At 55.3% G+C, this 16,047-nt stretch overlaps 1 protein-coding gene across 1 annotated transcript; it reads left to right on the top strand.

Moving 5' to 3' along the window:
* Positions 1-372: 372 nt before the first annotated feature.
* On the top strand, positions 373-4,469 carry LOC307198791 (brain-specific serine protease 4-like; the record flags this gene model as incomplete). Its single annotated transcript, XM_079946001.1, has 6 exons — positions 373-454; positions 1,090-1,116; positions 1,544-1,715; positions 1,955-2,232; positions 3,300-3,457; positions 4,064-4,469. 6 exons carry the CDS (start codon positions 373-375, stop codon positions 4,322-4,324), a joined length of 978 nt encoding a protein of 325 aa, XP_079802127.1. The 3' UTR covers positions 4,325-4,469.
* Between the last annotated feature and the right edge of the window lie 11,578 nt (positions 4,470-16,047).

The raw sequence follows: 16,047 nt of genomic DNA on the forward strand, positions 1-16,047 counted from the left end.
GGACCACCCCCCCTTCAAGCTTAAGGGCCTTTCTCTGCCCTGCCCCTCCAGTCAAGGTCAAGGCCCAGCCTAGACCTGAGGGCCCAAGTTCCCTCTCCTGCCCCTCCAGAGCCCAGATCCTGAGACCTGAGTCCGCGGATCCAGGCCCGAGGTAGGGGTCCCAGCTAGAGCCCTCCAACCCCACCGCCAGCCCCACCCCTGACTTTAACGGCTTATTTCCTCCCCAAAGCCCCACCCCCTCCCTGTGACTGACAGCCCGGGGTGGCGGGACTGAGCCACTCACTCGGGAGACTGGTCCAACAGCATTCTGCCTCACAGGATAAAACCCGGGGTGGCCTGCAGGGAATCCAAGCTCTCCTGTCGGCAGTGGCCATGGTGGTTCCCGAGACTCTCCCTGCCCTGGGGAGGCACTACCTCAGCATTGTAACCTCCCTGCTGCTTCTGGCTGCTCCAGGTGAGTCCTGAGGGCCTGCTGCCCCCTCCACCCCTTCCCCATTGTCCACCCAGCCATCCTCCCTCTTGGTCCTGCCTGAATCCCTCCTCTCCCTCTCATCTGTTGCTTTGTTCCCCCACCTCCCTCTCTCCCTCTCCCTCTCTGTCATTTGCCTGCTCTGAGCCTCAGGTTCCTCCACAGCTGTGAGGAGTACATAGAACACTGCACTACAGGGCCCAGGACAGGGCTTAGTGCAGTCAGTGCTCAGTGTGCTCAGCTCTGCTTGTTATTTACCCTCTTCATGTCCCGTTCCTGTCTCTTGGGTCTGCATGGTCCACTGCCGGGGCAGCGGCATCCAGACCTAAGGCCTGGGAGGGGGGTTCTCCCTCTCACCTCAGTGAGACACCCCAGGGGCTGACCCCTCACCCCCAGGTAGGCTGGATGGAGCCCGGGCACAGGCTGGACAGGAAGTTGCAGGGAGGCCAAGGCTGCAGCTCACACTGAGGGCCTGAGGTTTCGGTCTGTCCTGCCCAGGCTCCAGGAAATGCCCCGCCTGGGAAGGTCTGGAGGGCCCCAGGGACTGAGCCACCGGGAAGGATTGCTGGGTACCAGGGCTCCCCTCCACCGACCTGACCCTTTCTTTCTCTTGCCCTCAGCCACCCTAGCTGCTGCCAAGACAGCTGGTAAGTCAGAGCTGCCCTCAGGGAAGCGGGGAGGGAGGAAGCCTGAAGGGCAGGGTAGTGTCTGTGTGTCTGTCTGTGGGGGACATGTCAGAAGCGGGCAGTGGGGCAAGAGGGTGTTTGAGCTGGAGAGGAAGGGCAGGCAGGAAAAGAGGCCCAGAAAGTGAGGATGCGGCCCAGCGAGTCGGGATGCGGAGGAGAGAGGCCCAGGAGGGGGTGAGCGGCCCGAGAATGTAAAAGGGCTAGAGGACCAAGTGCTGAGCCAGAGTGGAGGGCAGAGGGTGGAAGGGCCGGGGAAGAGGCAGCAAAGAACGGAGCCAGGGCGGGAGGAGACTGGAGCACAGGCCTAAGTGCTGAAGGCAGGGAAGGGGGGCTGGAAGGGATGAGGATTGTGCCTGAGGGTCTGACACACCGGCCCCTCCTCCGCCAGGTCCCCCAGCCTGTGGAAAGCCCCAACGCCTGAACCGAATCGTGGGTGGTGAGGACAGCACCGATGCTGAGTGGCCCTGGCTTGTGAGCATCCAGAAGAATGGCACCCACCACTGTGCAGGCTCCCTGCTCACCAACCGCTGGGTGGTCACGGCCGCCCACTGCTTCAAGGGGTACGTATGCTCAGCCGGTCCCTTCCACTCGATTCCCCAGACCCCGGGCTGCCCACACGGCCCCGGCTTCCAGGCCTCAGTCCAGTCTTGGGTCCCTCAGGAGAGTCCCTGCTTCTCCCCAGAAGCCTCTTTTGCTCACCAGGAGCCTTCATATGCCATTACACCAGAAACCCTTCCCAGACGCTTCCTGAACACCCAGTGGTTCCTGGCTGATGCCACCCCCTCCCTCTCCCTTCTAGCCATCCGAACAAACCAGCCCTGTTCTCTGTGCTGCTGGGGGCCTGGCAGCTGGGGAACCCCGGCCCGAGGTCCCAGGAGGTGGGTATTGCCTGGGTGAAGCTCCACCCTGCGTACTCCTGGAAGAAAGGCGCCCGTGCTGACATCGCCTTGGTGCACCTGGAGCACGCCATCCAGTTCTCTGAACGCATCCTGCCCATCTGCCTGCCTGATTCCTCCGTCCATCTCCTTCCGGACACCAACTGCTGGGTTGCTGGCTGGGGGAGCATCCACGATGGAGGTGTGGCTTCTTTCTCACCAGGGGTATGGGGGTGGGTGGGGACAGAGGGCGGTGGACACTGGGAGATACAGGTGCCACGGGCAGCAAAGGATAGAGGCCAGAGGCAGAGCACAACACAGATAGAAGAAAAGACAGGTTGTGACCCAGAGATGTGATGACACAGAAGCCTAGGTGGATAGTTCTAGATCATTTCTAGTTAAAAGGTACCTTTTGCTGTGTTCTGAGGCAAAGATGCCAGATCAACCAAGATATTAAGTGATATAGGAACAGCTGAGAGGAGGTGTCTATGGGACCAAGCTGAACCAGGTGAATATGAAAACAGCCCTAAGATTCCAAATCTGGAATAAACGCCCCCTGGTGGCATCATGACACAATTGCAGGCAAAATTCCCAGGAGAAAATGCAGTCTCCATAAATGGTAAAATATAATTGGCAAACCAAGTCTGGAGGTTTGGAAAACCTCATCTAGAAACACAAATTAGATTCGATGAAGTAAGAGGCAGAGAAGCAGTGACATATATATATGGAACTTTAACCAGATTCCAAAGGAATTAAGAGAAATGACACCAGTTTGGGCGTCTGGGGACCCCACTGACTCTGAAGTTTCAGTCAGTCTCCCCACGGTCATTCTTAGGGGCTCCTGTGAAAGGTGGATTTATGAACTGGGGAAGGTCTACAGACCAACCCTAGGATCAATCCCCCTAAGGGATGGCAGGGGTCCCTCAAGTCCCAATAAGATTCAACACTGAGTGGCCATTAGCCTGTAGCAGTACCAGTGCTGGATAAAGTAGTGCCTGAGATGGGACAAGCCTGGACCATTGGTTTGAACCATCTCATTGGCATCAGAGATCTCGTTAAAGATTCAGAGTTTCAGGCTGCACGTTAATTTGGGATTCAGTAGATCCAGAGTGGAGTCCTGGAATTTGGGCTTTCTGCAGGCATTGTGGGAGAGCCTGACAGAGTTGATCCACTTAACCTTTGAGAAACGCTGCTGAGGGAATTGAGGAGGGAATTGAGGAGGCCACCAGGAGAGTCTCCCAAGCCTGACTCTCTCCTCCCTGCTCCCAGTGCCCCTGCCTGACCCTCGGACCCTCCAGAAGCTAAAGGTTCCCATCATCGACTCAGCAGTCTGCAGCCGCCTGTACTGGCGGGGAGCCGGGCAGGGCGCCATTACGGAGGACATGCTATGCGCCGGCTACCTGGAGGGGGAGCGGGACGCCTGTCTGGTGAGCACACCACCTCCTTCCCAGCCCTGCCCCACTGAGCTCCATCACCCCTCTGCTCCTGCGCCTCCTCCCAGAATCAGCTGTGACCTGGTAGTCCCCCTAGATAGATGCCTACAGAACCCGGCCCCAGCCTGGCTCAGCCGTTCATACATCAAACATTCTGAGCACCTCCGGTGTGCCTGACCCCATTCTCAGGGAGCTGGCATCCTCCTGAAGGGGTGCCACGGTCCTGGCCCCCAGAGCCAGCTCCAGCTCCACCACTGTGGCGGAGCACGGTGGGACGGTGCAATGGTCCACACCCGGGCTGGGTCAGTTTTCTTCTTTCTGAGCCTCGGTTTCCTCAACTGTGAAGCAAGTCACAATCCTCCCTGCCTCCAGGGCTGTGAGGGAGAAGGTCTAGCACAAAGTGCTTCTTACCGGAAGTGAGCCTGGGAAGTGTGTCCTTCCCCGCCCTCCCGGTCCTGGTGGCGTTGGTTAGGGTGCCGCGGCCCCCAGGTCGGAGAAATGGTCCCCCGCGAAGGGAACTGCCACCTACTGCGGCGCGGGTCCTGGGCTCTGCTCACCGCTTGCCCCACGCGGGTCCCTAACCTTCCCTCCTCTCCGCAGGGCGACTCCGGAGGCCCCCTGATGTGCCAGGTCGAGCGCACCTGGCTGCTGGCAGGCGTCATCAGCTGGGGCGAGGGCTGTGCGGAGCGCAACCGGCCTGGCGTCTACATCAGCCTAGCCGCCCACCGCTCCTGGGTACAGAAGATCGTGCAAGGGGTGCAGCTCCGCGGGCACTCGCAGGGTAGCGGGCCCACAGGACGCCGGGGACGGGCTCTGGGGGCGCGGCGAGCTCGCAGGGCCGCCCGGGGCCGCGGGGTTTAGGGATCTGGGGAGACCACGTGCTGTTTCCTCCGTTGTAAATAAGCGGTCTACCTCTGGGAGCGCCCGAGTGCCGGCGCCGGATCTCCTCCGCGGGGAGGCCCCGCCCCGCCCCTGGGCTCAGGCCCCACCCCCGAGGCCCGGAGCGCCTTTGTGTACATACATGTTAATGATTTTTACAGTTATTTGTAACTCCTCCCACACATCTTATTTATTCCTCCAATTTCAATAAATTATTTTTACCCTAGCTCCTATTTTTTCCCTCGGGTATGGGAACATTGGGAAGAAGGGTCCAGTCAGGGTTAAAACGGGGGTTGGCAGGTAGGACTTTGGATGGTGGTCTGGCCAGGGACCCAGGTGTCCTGCCCACCTAGGATTCAACATCCTGACTTCTGACCTTTGCACTGTCCTTTTGTAACCCCTTGCCACCAGGGAGACCAAATGGAGAGGAGACAGGAGGCCCAGCAACCTGGGAGGCCCAGCTCTCCCACCTGAAAGGTGGGTGTTGGGGGCTGCAGGGCCAGGCAGGTCCCCAACCTGCCTGTTGAATTTCCGAAACAGGGCTGGCTAGGAGAACACCCCCCCCCCCCACACACACACGAGTGGGGTGTCCCCCATCCTCCCTCATCTTAGAGCCGGGTGTCTCAGATTTGGGCTGAGGCAGCCAGGACTCCCCAGGAGCTGACTCAGCCAGTGACTCACTGCTGATTCTGTGAATCCTCCCCCCGGAATGAAGGAGCAAAACAATGAGACAGCAGGTCTCTGTGGGGGCTTGAGTCACCTCACCTGCCCCCACGGGGTGGGGCTGAGAGCTGGGTCCTAGGCCACCATAGGGTCTGCCTGGGACCGAGCTAATGCTCCCCTTTCCCAATGCCCACCATTCTGCAGCCAGGCCTCTGGCCTCCTGGGCCAGCCCTGCCCCTCCTCCCAAGGCCCAGGATACTGTACCCCATCAGCGCCACCTGTGCTTCCCAGAAACAAGCGAATGTGCAGGCAGGGCTGTGTGGTTGGTTTGATGAGTATGTGCGAGAGAGATTTTTTCTAACAGTCAGGAAGACAAGTAGGTCCAGCTGTGCAGAGGACAGAGCTGAGTGGCTGCCTCAGGGTCTCCAACTAGAAACGTAAATGTAAAATCAGTGCAGTGAGCTTGAGAAGGCAGCACAGGTGTGGTTTGGTTGGTTGGTATCCTTTACTGCGAGCACTGTCCTAAAACTTCTGTTCATATTGTTTTGATTACCCCCATGTTAATAAGTGCTGTGGGGTTGGTCTTATTAACAAACAAACGCTAACCTGGCCTCCCGCTGGCCTGGGAACCAGCTGGGGGGTGAACAGGTGGCTCAGGTGAGGCCCCTCCCCTTTGTGACCTGGTCCCGCTTTACCTGTCACTCTGCTTCCCTTGTCCACTTACCCTCCTCTCTGGACTCAGTCTCCCTTCCCCCCCATACCCCTCCACTAGTGCCTCATTCGCTGCCCTTCTTGCTGCCTCCATTTCCCCCTCTGCCCTCCAGGCTCTTCCTCTGTTCCTCTCTCCCCCACGTCCTGTCCCTGTCCCCTCACTCCTTCTCTGTCTCTGTCTCTGGCCACTGGCCTCTGTGGCTCAGTGTCCCCCACACCCTGACTCTCACCGCCCTCTACCTCTGCTTCCAATGGCATCCTGACAGAAGCCCCTGAGAAGGCCACACCTAGAAACATCTGCTGGGGGGACTTCCCTGGTGGCGCAGTGGTTAAGAATCCGTCTGCTAATGCAGCAGACACAGGTTCGCGCCCTGGTCCAGGAAGATCCCACATGCCGTGGAGCAGCTAAGCCCGTGCGCCACAACTACTGAGCCTGTGCTCTAGAGCCCGTGAGCCACAAATACTGAGCCCACATGCCACAACTACTGAAGCCTGTGCACTTAGAGCCCATGCTCTGCAACAAGAGAAGCCATCACTATGAGAAGCCCACGCACCGCAACAAAGAATAGCCCCCGCTCTCCACAACTAGAGAAAGCCCACATGCAGCAACAAAGACCCAGCACAGCCAAAAAAATAAATAAATAAATAAATAAATAAATAAAATTAAAGAAAACAAAGGAAACATCTACTGGGGCTGACAAGTCACCCCGTAAATGTGGGACCCTCAGGTGAGGGTGGGTTTTCTCTGAGCTGGCCATCACCCTCCAGGGAATCCCAGAGCCGGAGGCACCTTCCCAGAGCCCCAAGAAGCCTGACAGACGGGCTGGGCCATGGGGTGGGGAGCCCGCCCCGGCTCCAAAGTGTGACAAGATTTCCAGTGACTCCCTCCCCAGTTGGGTGGGGGTCCCAGGAGGTGGAAATGTGGTCAGTCCAGCCCTGGTGGGGTCCACACCAGCATCGCAGAGAGCTTGTTTGCCCCTTGGTTGGAACCAGGCCAGGAGCAAGCCCCAAATGGGCGGGGGTGGGGGCCATCACTGCTTCGGCTCCACCGACACCTCCTGCCTCTGGGGGCCGCACATGGAGCTCCTTTGGCCTGTCGGGCTAAGGGGAAGTGCCAGTGGGAGGGGCTGGCACGCCAACCTGGGCTCCCAGCAGGTGCCTCCACTCACCTTTAACTCCCCACATGGAGCAGCCCCAGGGAGAGTCCTCCTTACCTCCCCCAGGGCAGGGGTGCCGCCATCTGGCCACAGTGACCCATGGCCTTACTATGGAAGTGCCTTGGTCATAGGCTGCGAGGTCTGGCTACTGCTCCTCCACATGCTCCTTCCTCAGATCTTTAATTCTTTAGAAGACTTTCACTTCCACACCAGGGACCTGCCAATTCGTCTCTACTCTGCATCCAGAACAAGTGTGTAAATCACATCTAACCCCATGAGGTCCCTCAGTGGCCGACTCCTTTGGCTGGCTAAGCCAATAACCCCATTCCAACACCCCTCCCTTCCTTCTTCCACCTCAGAGACTGGAAAAACTAAATGTTCCTTTCCACAGTCTCCCACAAGGTCCCAGTGGAAACAGATGTCTGATGGGTAGTTTCTTGGGAAGACTTTGTTTTGTTCCTGATAACAGGAACATGTTCAGTTGGCATTATCCTTTCCCACCGTCTGCCTTCTTCTAGTCTTGGATACAGATGTAATGCCTAATCCTTAGCAGCCATCTTATCAACATGAGGCTACGAGTTGAATAACACCTAAATAGACAGTGAACAAAGATTCAGAAGCTGCGGGTGTGAGGACATGGTTGAGAAGTTGCCTCCATCCTAGACAGCCACCTCCATCCTTCTTGTGTGCTTTCAAGCCACTGTTGGTCTGATCTTCTTTTACTGCAGCTAAATGCCTTTGTAACTGATATACCTGCTTCAGACCCTCTGTCAATCTAAAACTATTCTGAACAATCGTTTTTTAATTAATTAATTTTATTTATTTTTGGCTGCATTGGGTCTTTGTTGCTGCACGTGGGCTTTCTCTAGTTGCAGCGAGTGGGGGCTACTCTTCGTTGTGGTGCATGGGCTTCTCATCGTGGTGGCTTCTCTTGTTGCAGAGCACGGGTTCTAGGTGTGTGAGCTTCAGTAATTGTGGCACGTGGGCTCAGTACTTGTGGCTCTCAGGCTCTAGAGCGCAGGCTCAGTAGTTGTGGCACAAAGGCTTAGTTGCTCCGCGGCATGTGGGATCTTCCTGGACCAGGGCTCGAAGCTGTGTCTGCTGCATTGGCAGGCGGATTCTTAACCACTGAGCCACCAGGGAAACCCCCAGAATAGTTTTAGATTGACAGAAAACTTTTTTGCTTTTTTTTTTTTTTTACAATAAACACTGTTATCATGGAAACAGTATGTCAGATTTTGTCAGTGCAATCAAATCACACTTAAATTATCCAAATTATGAAGGCTTTGAGCTCATACCTATCCACAAGAGCTTTGGACCTTCGGAGGGTGTCCCAGTTAGTTTCATGTTTTCATATCATGCTTACTCAAGAGCAAGTATTTTCTTTCTCTCCCTTTCCTGCTTGAAGTCTCCCAGTCAGTGCTACTGCCCGGGGAGGCATCTGAAGGAGTCTCACCATGACCCCATTGATGGTACCCTAATGAGTTCACCAGTCTCCTCACCAAGGGCGCAAGCTCCCCAAGCTCCCCAGACTGGCTGGGGAGTGTGGAATTCTACGTGAAGGTGGAGACAATGGATTTCCCAGCTCCAAGCCAAACTTTGCTACCTGTGCCCAGGTCGTTGTGCTCATAGTATCACAAAGTCGCTCATGGGAAAGATGACTGGGCCTGTGAGTATGACCTTCAAGGTCTGCAACCTTAGACCTCACATGATGACACCAGGCAGACTGGCAGGCAGCTAGTGAGTAAGAGCGTAACCAGGGCATGCGGGAAGGTGGTGTGTGTCAGACTGTGGGGGCTGTGTTCATCTGCCTCACCACTTGGCCTTGACCCAATGGGCCTGTGGGTCTGATTTCCTGTTGGCAGCTACTAAACAATCACACACAGGCAAACCAGGACAAATACCAGTTTTCAGGGACACAGTTGTCTCAATTCTTACTGAGGGGGGAATAATCACTTTCACAGAACATAGTCTATTTTGCTGGTTCTTCCTCATTTCCCCAACCTCTGTGTGATTGATGCCCCAACATCATATCTGGGACTTCTCTCCTCCTTCACCTACTTGTATCCATGGGTGACAGCATCTGGTGTCATAGCTCTACACACTATCCATAGAGGTGACTCCAGAGTTCTCTCCCTGCATGTCCACTCAACTAATCAACATCCCCTTGTAAATATCATATAGACATCTCATCCTTAAGGTGACCCCAAATGAATCTCAGTATTCCCTCTCAAACTTGCTCCACTGGCAGAATTTCCATCTCAGCACAAAGCAGCTGTCCTTCCTTCCAACTGCTCAGTTTGGGAACCTTGGAGTACTGACAACACCAAGTGTTGGCAAGGATGCAGAGCTCCTGGAACGCTCACATGTTGCTGGTGGGAGTGCAAACTGGTACTGCCCCTGTGGAAAACATGCTGACTGTTTCGTGTAATGTTGAACATCCATGCAGCAATCCTACTCCTAAGATTGATCCAAGAGAGAAGAGAACATATTCTTCCAAAATCTGTATGCAGATATTTATAACAGCTTTATTCAGAATTGGTAAAAATTGGAAACAACCCAAATGTTTCTTCAGCTGGTGAATGGATAAGCAAACTGTGGTCCATCCGTTCAGTAGAATTCTACTTAGCAACAAAAATGAACAAACTATATACAACATGGTGAATCTTTTTTTTTAAATCTTTATTTATAAATTTATTTATTTATTTTTAAATTATTTATTTATTTATTTTTGGCTGGGTTGGGTCTTCGTTGCTCCGCACGGGCTTTCTCTATTTGTGGTGAGCGGGGGCTACTCTTCATTGTGGTGCATGGGCTTCTCACTGCGGTGGCTTCTCTTGTTGCAGAGCATGGACTCTAGGTGCACAGGCTTCAGTAGTTGTGGCATGCGGGCTCAGTAGTTGTGGCTCTCAGGCTCTAGAGCCAGTCTCAGTAGTTGTGGCACAAGGGCTTAGTTGCTCTGTGGCATTTGGGATCTTCCCGGACCAGGGATCCAACTCATGTCGCCTGCATTGGCAGGCGGATTCTTAACCACTTCACCACCAGGGAAATCCCTCTTTTATCTTTGTCTGCGTTGGGTCTTTGTTGCTACGCACGGGCTTTCTCTAGTGGCGAGCAGGGGCTACTCTTCGTTGCGGTGTGCAGGCTTCTCATCGCGGTGGCTTCTGTTGCTGCGATGCACGGGCTCTAGGTGAGCGGGCTTCAGTAGTTGTGGCACACAGGCTTAGTTGCTCCGTGGCATGTAGGATCTTCCCAGACCAGGGATTGAACCCGTGTCCCCTGCACTGGCAGGCAGATTCTTAACCACTGCGCCACCAGGGAAGCCCCACAACATGGTGAACCTTAAGCACATGATGCCGAGGGGAGAAAGCTGAACTCCAAAGGCTCCACACCATGATTCCATTTATATGACACTGTTGAAAAGGCAAATCTATAGGGACAGAGAGCAGACGGGTGGTTGCTAGGGGCTGGGGTGGGGAAAGGATTGCCCCCAAAGGGGCATAGGGGGATTTTTTAATAGTGATGGAACTGGCTTTATATCTTGATTGTGGTAATGGTTACATAACTGGATGCATTTATCAAAACTCATAGGACTATAATTTATTAAAAATGGTGAAATTTACTCTGTGTAAACTATACCTCCATAAAACTGATTTTAAAAACCCCAACAACACAAAACTGTGGCATCTTCCTTACGCCTCTCTTCCTCTCATTCTCTAAGTTCAAGCCATCAGCACATCCTGTGAGTTCTATCCTATCTCCAAAATACGTCCAGATCTGGCCACTTCTTTCCCATGCCATCCCAAGCGACTTTCCTCTTTATCCCAGATTTCTGTCATGGCCTCCTAACTGGTCCCACTGCTTCGGCTGTTGTTCCCACCAGGCTGTTCTCAGCACAGCAGCCAGAGTGGTTCTCTTAAAACCTAAGTCAGATCCTGTCATTCTATTCCAAACCCTACTCAGAGTAAATGATGTCATCTTTCCAGCCTCCCTTCTCATCTCTCTCCTCCTTGTTTGTGGGGCTCCAGCCTCTCTGGCTTCCCAGCTGTGTTTGGGAACACAGCAGGCATGCTCCTGCCTCAGGGCCTTTGCACCTAGGGTTTCCTCTTCCCCTGCAGGACTGCATGGCCACTCCCTCCCTTCCTACAAATCTCTACTCAGATGTCACCATGTCATCATCTTGTTTACAATGTTCCTTCCCTCCACTCTTGCTCCTTTCCTTGCTTTCTCTTTTTCCAGCACATTTATTACTATTTAACATATACAATTTATTTCATTTGTTCCTTGTTTATCATCCCCTCCCTAACACACATAACCAGAAGGTAAACCTCTGTCCCTGCATTTGTCATGTTCTCTTATTACTGTCTATTTACTCAGTTATCTTTCCCAGGAAATATTCTGAGCTTATGAAAGGTGAGACCTTTACCTTATCCAGCATGATACAGTCAGTGTCCAGAAAACGGTCCTGGAAAAAAAAAATGTTAGTAAATGTTTCTTGAGTTAATGGTAATGGTAATGAGTATGGTCTATGTCAGCAGTTTGGTGGACAATGTGGACACATCTCTTTTGTTTTTCTAATTATTCACTCAAGCACTGAGTTCTCTCCTTAGCAGAAGTCTATTCTTTCTTGAGGCCACCCCATTCTGCCCAGAAATTATCCAAGAATCCTACAGGTTGACTCGGTCTGTAGGGAGGAGTCCTATGAGAACTGGAAAGTCGTGTTATTCCTTCAATTCGGTTCCACTGCTTGGGTCAAGGTCAAGTGGGGACGCCGATGAACACACCTCCTGCCTGCAGTCTGACTCACACTGCCCTCCCCCTCGCCCTGCTTACACTATACGCAAGCTCACTGCCAGCCCGCCCTGGTTTGCACGTGAGGTCTAAGTTTGCAGGTCTTACAGGTTGCACTCAGAGACCAGTCACCCTTCCCACGAGCAGAGCACCCAGGTGGCTATGTTCAAAGGAGCATCTAGCCTCAGCCACCTGCTGAGCTCCAACCCTTAGATATTGCCATTGATGCACATCACTCAGGAGGTTTGCCTTTGGGGTCCTTGGGTTTAATTTCTGCTAACTGACCCAGTGGGGACTGTCCCTAATCATCAGAGAAATTCTAATAATGTCAAACTCACTAAATTCAACTTGCCTTGTCCTACTCCACAAATGAAAAGTGAAGGCTTTGCTGTGGATTAACCATGAACCTAGAGATTTCTACTCTCCGTGAGCTGCAGTTTCCTCTGGGAAGAAGGGAGTCAGGAGGTGGCCGGTCCACAGGGAGACATCGTGTGCCCTGGGTGGGACAGGGAGGCCAGGTGGCCATCCCTTAGCAGCGAGTAGGGACCCCAGGTCTCCTGGACACAGGAGGTGATGGGCTGCCTGCTGGATGACGTGGCTTTCACATCTCAGTCTGGGGAAGCCCGACCAGCTCCACCGACCCTGGATCCTAGGAGGGACTGGCCTCAGATGGGCCCTGTGGTACCCGGCCTCCTCTCAGCTGTCTCCCTGGAAGGGGCAGGACAGGAGTCCGAGAGGATTGCCAGCGAGGAGCGGGCCAGGTCCTGCCCAGCCAGGGCTCCGGGTGACTGCCATCGGTGAGGGACCCACCAACCATCCCTCGGGTGCCATCCAAGGATGCTGACCCTCAAACAGTGTCTGCAGGTGGAGAGTCATGCGGCTGGCCAGGCCTCTGCCTGTTTCTGCTGCTGCATCTGTTGACCGCTGCCCTGCCCCGCCACTGGCCCCTCTGCTCTCCTGTGGGGCCTGGGTCTTTTGCTTCTGTCATCCTCCAGGGAGATTTCTGGTTGGCTGGGACAGGGCCAAGGGGCAGAGGCCTGGCCCTGGGGGCCAGCGAGCCTCCTGGGGAGGTGGGAGGAGGAAGAATCAAGGAGGAGACCCGGAAGCTCCTTCCATCTGGGGTGGCCTCCCCCAGACCAGAAGGAGAATTGGGATTCGCCCTGTTCTTGCACTCCTGGTCTAACAGAGCGGGGTGACTTTATGACCAGAATGGTGACCCTGCCTCCCTGGTCTGTCTTTCCTAGGGGCCCTCAAGGATGTGCTGCCTCCAGGTTGGCCCAGCCCTGGACGTCCCAGCCAAGGGTCCAGGGCCAGTGGGGTGTGCGTAGGAGGTGCTGGAGTAGAAACTGAGAGGAGGGGACACATGTGATGGCTGAGGCTGGGCCCCGTCCCCACCTGCCGGTCTCTCCCGGGGTGGGGCCTATCCAGGGATGCCGGGAAGATTATGGGAGACCAAGGGGCCCAGGAAGGAATGTGGCTGCAGCAGGTGAGCTGAGGATGGCCTCAAGGGGCACGTGGGTAGGGGCTCCCTCACCCCCCTCAGCTGGGCGCCCTGGGCGTTACTGCTTCCTCGGGTGAGTGGGGCGGGTGGAGGGCGGCCACGGGCTCCTTAGCTGCAGAGGCAGCACCTGCGTCTGTTCCCTCCTAGGTCTTTATTGATTGATTGATCGTGTGCTTTGGAACAGCTGTGCTTTACTAAACAGGACGGCGTCTCCAGCAAGAGTGAAGGGGCATCTCTACACCCGGCTCTGGATGTGGGACTCAGGGTCTGTGTGAGCAGGAAGCTAAATGGATGCCCTGACTCACGTGGTTGTGTGTCGTTTTTGTTACTGCTGCTGCTGCTGCTTTTGCTGTGGTCACTGTGGGTGCTGTCTCCACTGTCACTGGGTTGTGGTAGTGGTTGTTGCTGCCGTTGCAGCACGAGTGAGGGCGGCCCCTCAGCCCTGCTGGGCGGCGGGCTCGCCCAGAGCTTGGGGCTCCATGGAGGGCATCCCACACTGCTACTTCCCTGCTGGTCTTGCAGAGTCTCCTGGAGGGCAGGGGCGGCCGAGGCCCACCTGGGGGACACAGACCCTGGTGCTGACATAGTGGGGACACTCCCAGCGCCATCATCCCCGGAAGCTGGCATGTGGGATCATCAGCGCCTCCTGGGTGTTCGGATCCCAGCTCTACTGTGTTGAGGCAGGTGGGTCGCTCCCTCCCTTTCCCATCCCAACTTGACCTCCGTGTCTGTGAACAGTCTCCTTGTCCACCCTCGACCACGGGCAGGGGTGGCCCAGGGGACAGATTCCTGGTGCAGTTAGACTCCCTGAGCCCTCTCACCACAGGGACCTGCATAGGACTTGGGGGCCTTGGGCCAGTGTCCTGGATTCTGCCCGTGGCGGAGCCAGTGCAGTTGAGGCTGAGAGGCTGTGAGATTAGTAGGGCCCTCAGTTCCCAGGCAGATGCCTGGGGCTTGAACTTACTGCCCCAGCCCCTGCCTCCTGGTTCTGGGAGGCGGGAGGAGCTGGGTGGGCAGAGGCGCAGGAGATCCAGTCCTAGCGTGGGTCCTCCCGGCGGTGGCTGGGCCCATCTGGGTTTGGGAGACGTACTAGCAGGTGAGCACCTAGGATAGCCCAGCCTCCCCAGGAAGGGCCTCATCCAGTATGACATGTTCCGTGCCTCTTTGTGATGGGAAAAAAGACTCCTGCGAGGTGACGGTGGCTTCCATCCACCCTCCAGGTTCTTCGTGTCCCCACTCGGTCCCCACCCCCACACCCCAGCATCCACAGGGAGCAGCATCCTTGCCCAGCCCCTGTGACCTCAGCAGAGGGTGCGCAGGCCCATGGGCTCCGGAAGGCCTCATGCTCGGCTCCTGCCCTCCCTGTCCCTGGGGTGACTGGGGGGGCCACTGCTCTGTTCCATCTATGATGCTTGGATCCCGGTTGGGACTGTAAGCTGGGAATCAGGCTGCGTTGGGCCATACCAGCCTGGTGTCTACACCCATGTGCCAACCTATACAGACTGGATGGGGAACACTGGCAAAGTCTCCCTCAAGCACCTCTGGGTTCCACGCTGTGCCCCTGCTTGAGCCGGTGGCCTTACTCTTGCTTGGGGCCCTGTGAACTCTGAGTGATGCAGTCCAGACTCACCCTTCTGGTGGGATTTGCAATTCAGGAGGCTTGGAGGTGACACAGAAAAAATGGACCTCAAACTGGGGATTTGAAGGTGACAGCCCAGGTGCTTGAGGCTCCAGAGCTCAAAGTGACTCTGGTGCATCGTGACTCCTGGAATAGCTGGTCCTTCACTTAAGCAAAACGCCTCATGTGTATGTTCACATTTATGTTTCTGTGTGTATATGTTTGCGTGTGTGTCTGTATTTGTGTATGTATCTGTGTGTGTCTGTATATGTCTCTATGCATCTATATGTGTACATGTGTGTGTGTGTTTATGTGTCTGTGTACATTCTGTACGTGTCTGTGTTTGGGTGTATCTGCGTGTGTGTCATGTGTGTATGTGATCTGTCTGTGTGTGTGTTCCTCAGAGCGCCCCACATTTGCTGGCAAAAGACAGCAGAAACGGTTCAGTTCCCCCAGCCAGGGGTGCCTCCTCCCCCCACCCCACCTCCCACTTGTGCCGATGGTGAGTGAGGAGGAAGGAGCCTGAACCAAGAGCAAAACCCACGGAGACCTTGCAGCCTGACCTTGGTTGTGATACACACACCAGCCCCTTTGTCATCTGTTTCCCTGGCCACTTCCAGAGGGTGTTTGCAGAGGATCTGGAAGACTGACACTTGTGCTCATAAAACTCCACCCCAACCCCGGCTTGGTGCAACAGACAGAGAGGGTTCTCTTGGGGCCCCTTGGGGGTGGGGTGGAGTGGAGGAGCTGCCCCACCTCCAGCAGCTCCTCTCAGCATCTGGCTGCCCAACCACCCTGGCTGCACGGCTGAATGTCTCTCAAGGGCCCCCTGATGGCTGGCCGGTGGTCCCTGCACCCTGGTGGGCCTCTGGTGGGCCTGGGACTAGTGACACTGTCCAGGGACAGGTTAGGGGCTGGGAGTTCAGTGTGTGGAGAAGAAACAATTCACAGCCCCCAAACAAACGACCCTCCATGACTCAGCCAGGACGTGGATAAGGAAGAGGTTAGAATGTATGCAGATGTTCCGAAGGCTGACAGGCTGACTTCTGACCAAAGGCCAGATGAAGAGCAGGATCCAAGCCCAGGATAAACCGTCCCTCCGTCAGCCTGGACCCCAGGGCTCAGGTTTGACATGTGCCCGGTTTCTTAACTTTTGTAGAACCACTGAGAAGGAGATCACAGGGGCCAGGCCGGCTCTGCCAAAGTCCCTGTAAGTTCTGGGCCCCGAGTTCCCAGAGCAGCGGAAAGAAACCTGCAAGGAGAC

This window comes from Stenella coeruleoalba (assembly GCF_951394435.1).
Source record: "Stenella coeruleoalba genome assembly, chromosome: 15".
Classification (NCBI taxonomy): Eukaryota; Metazoa; Chordata; class Mammalia; order Artiodactyla; family Delphinidae; genus Stenella; species Stenella coeruleoalba.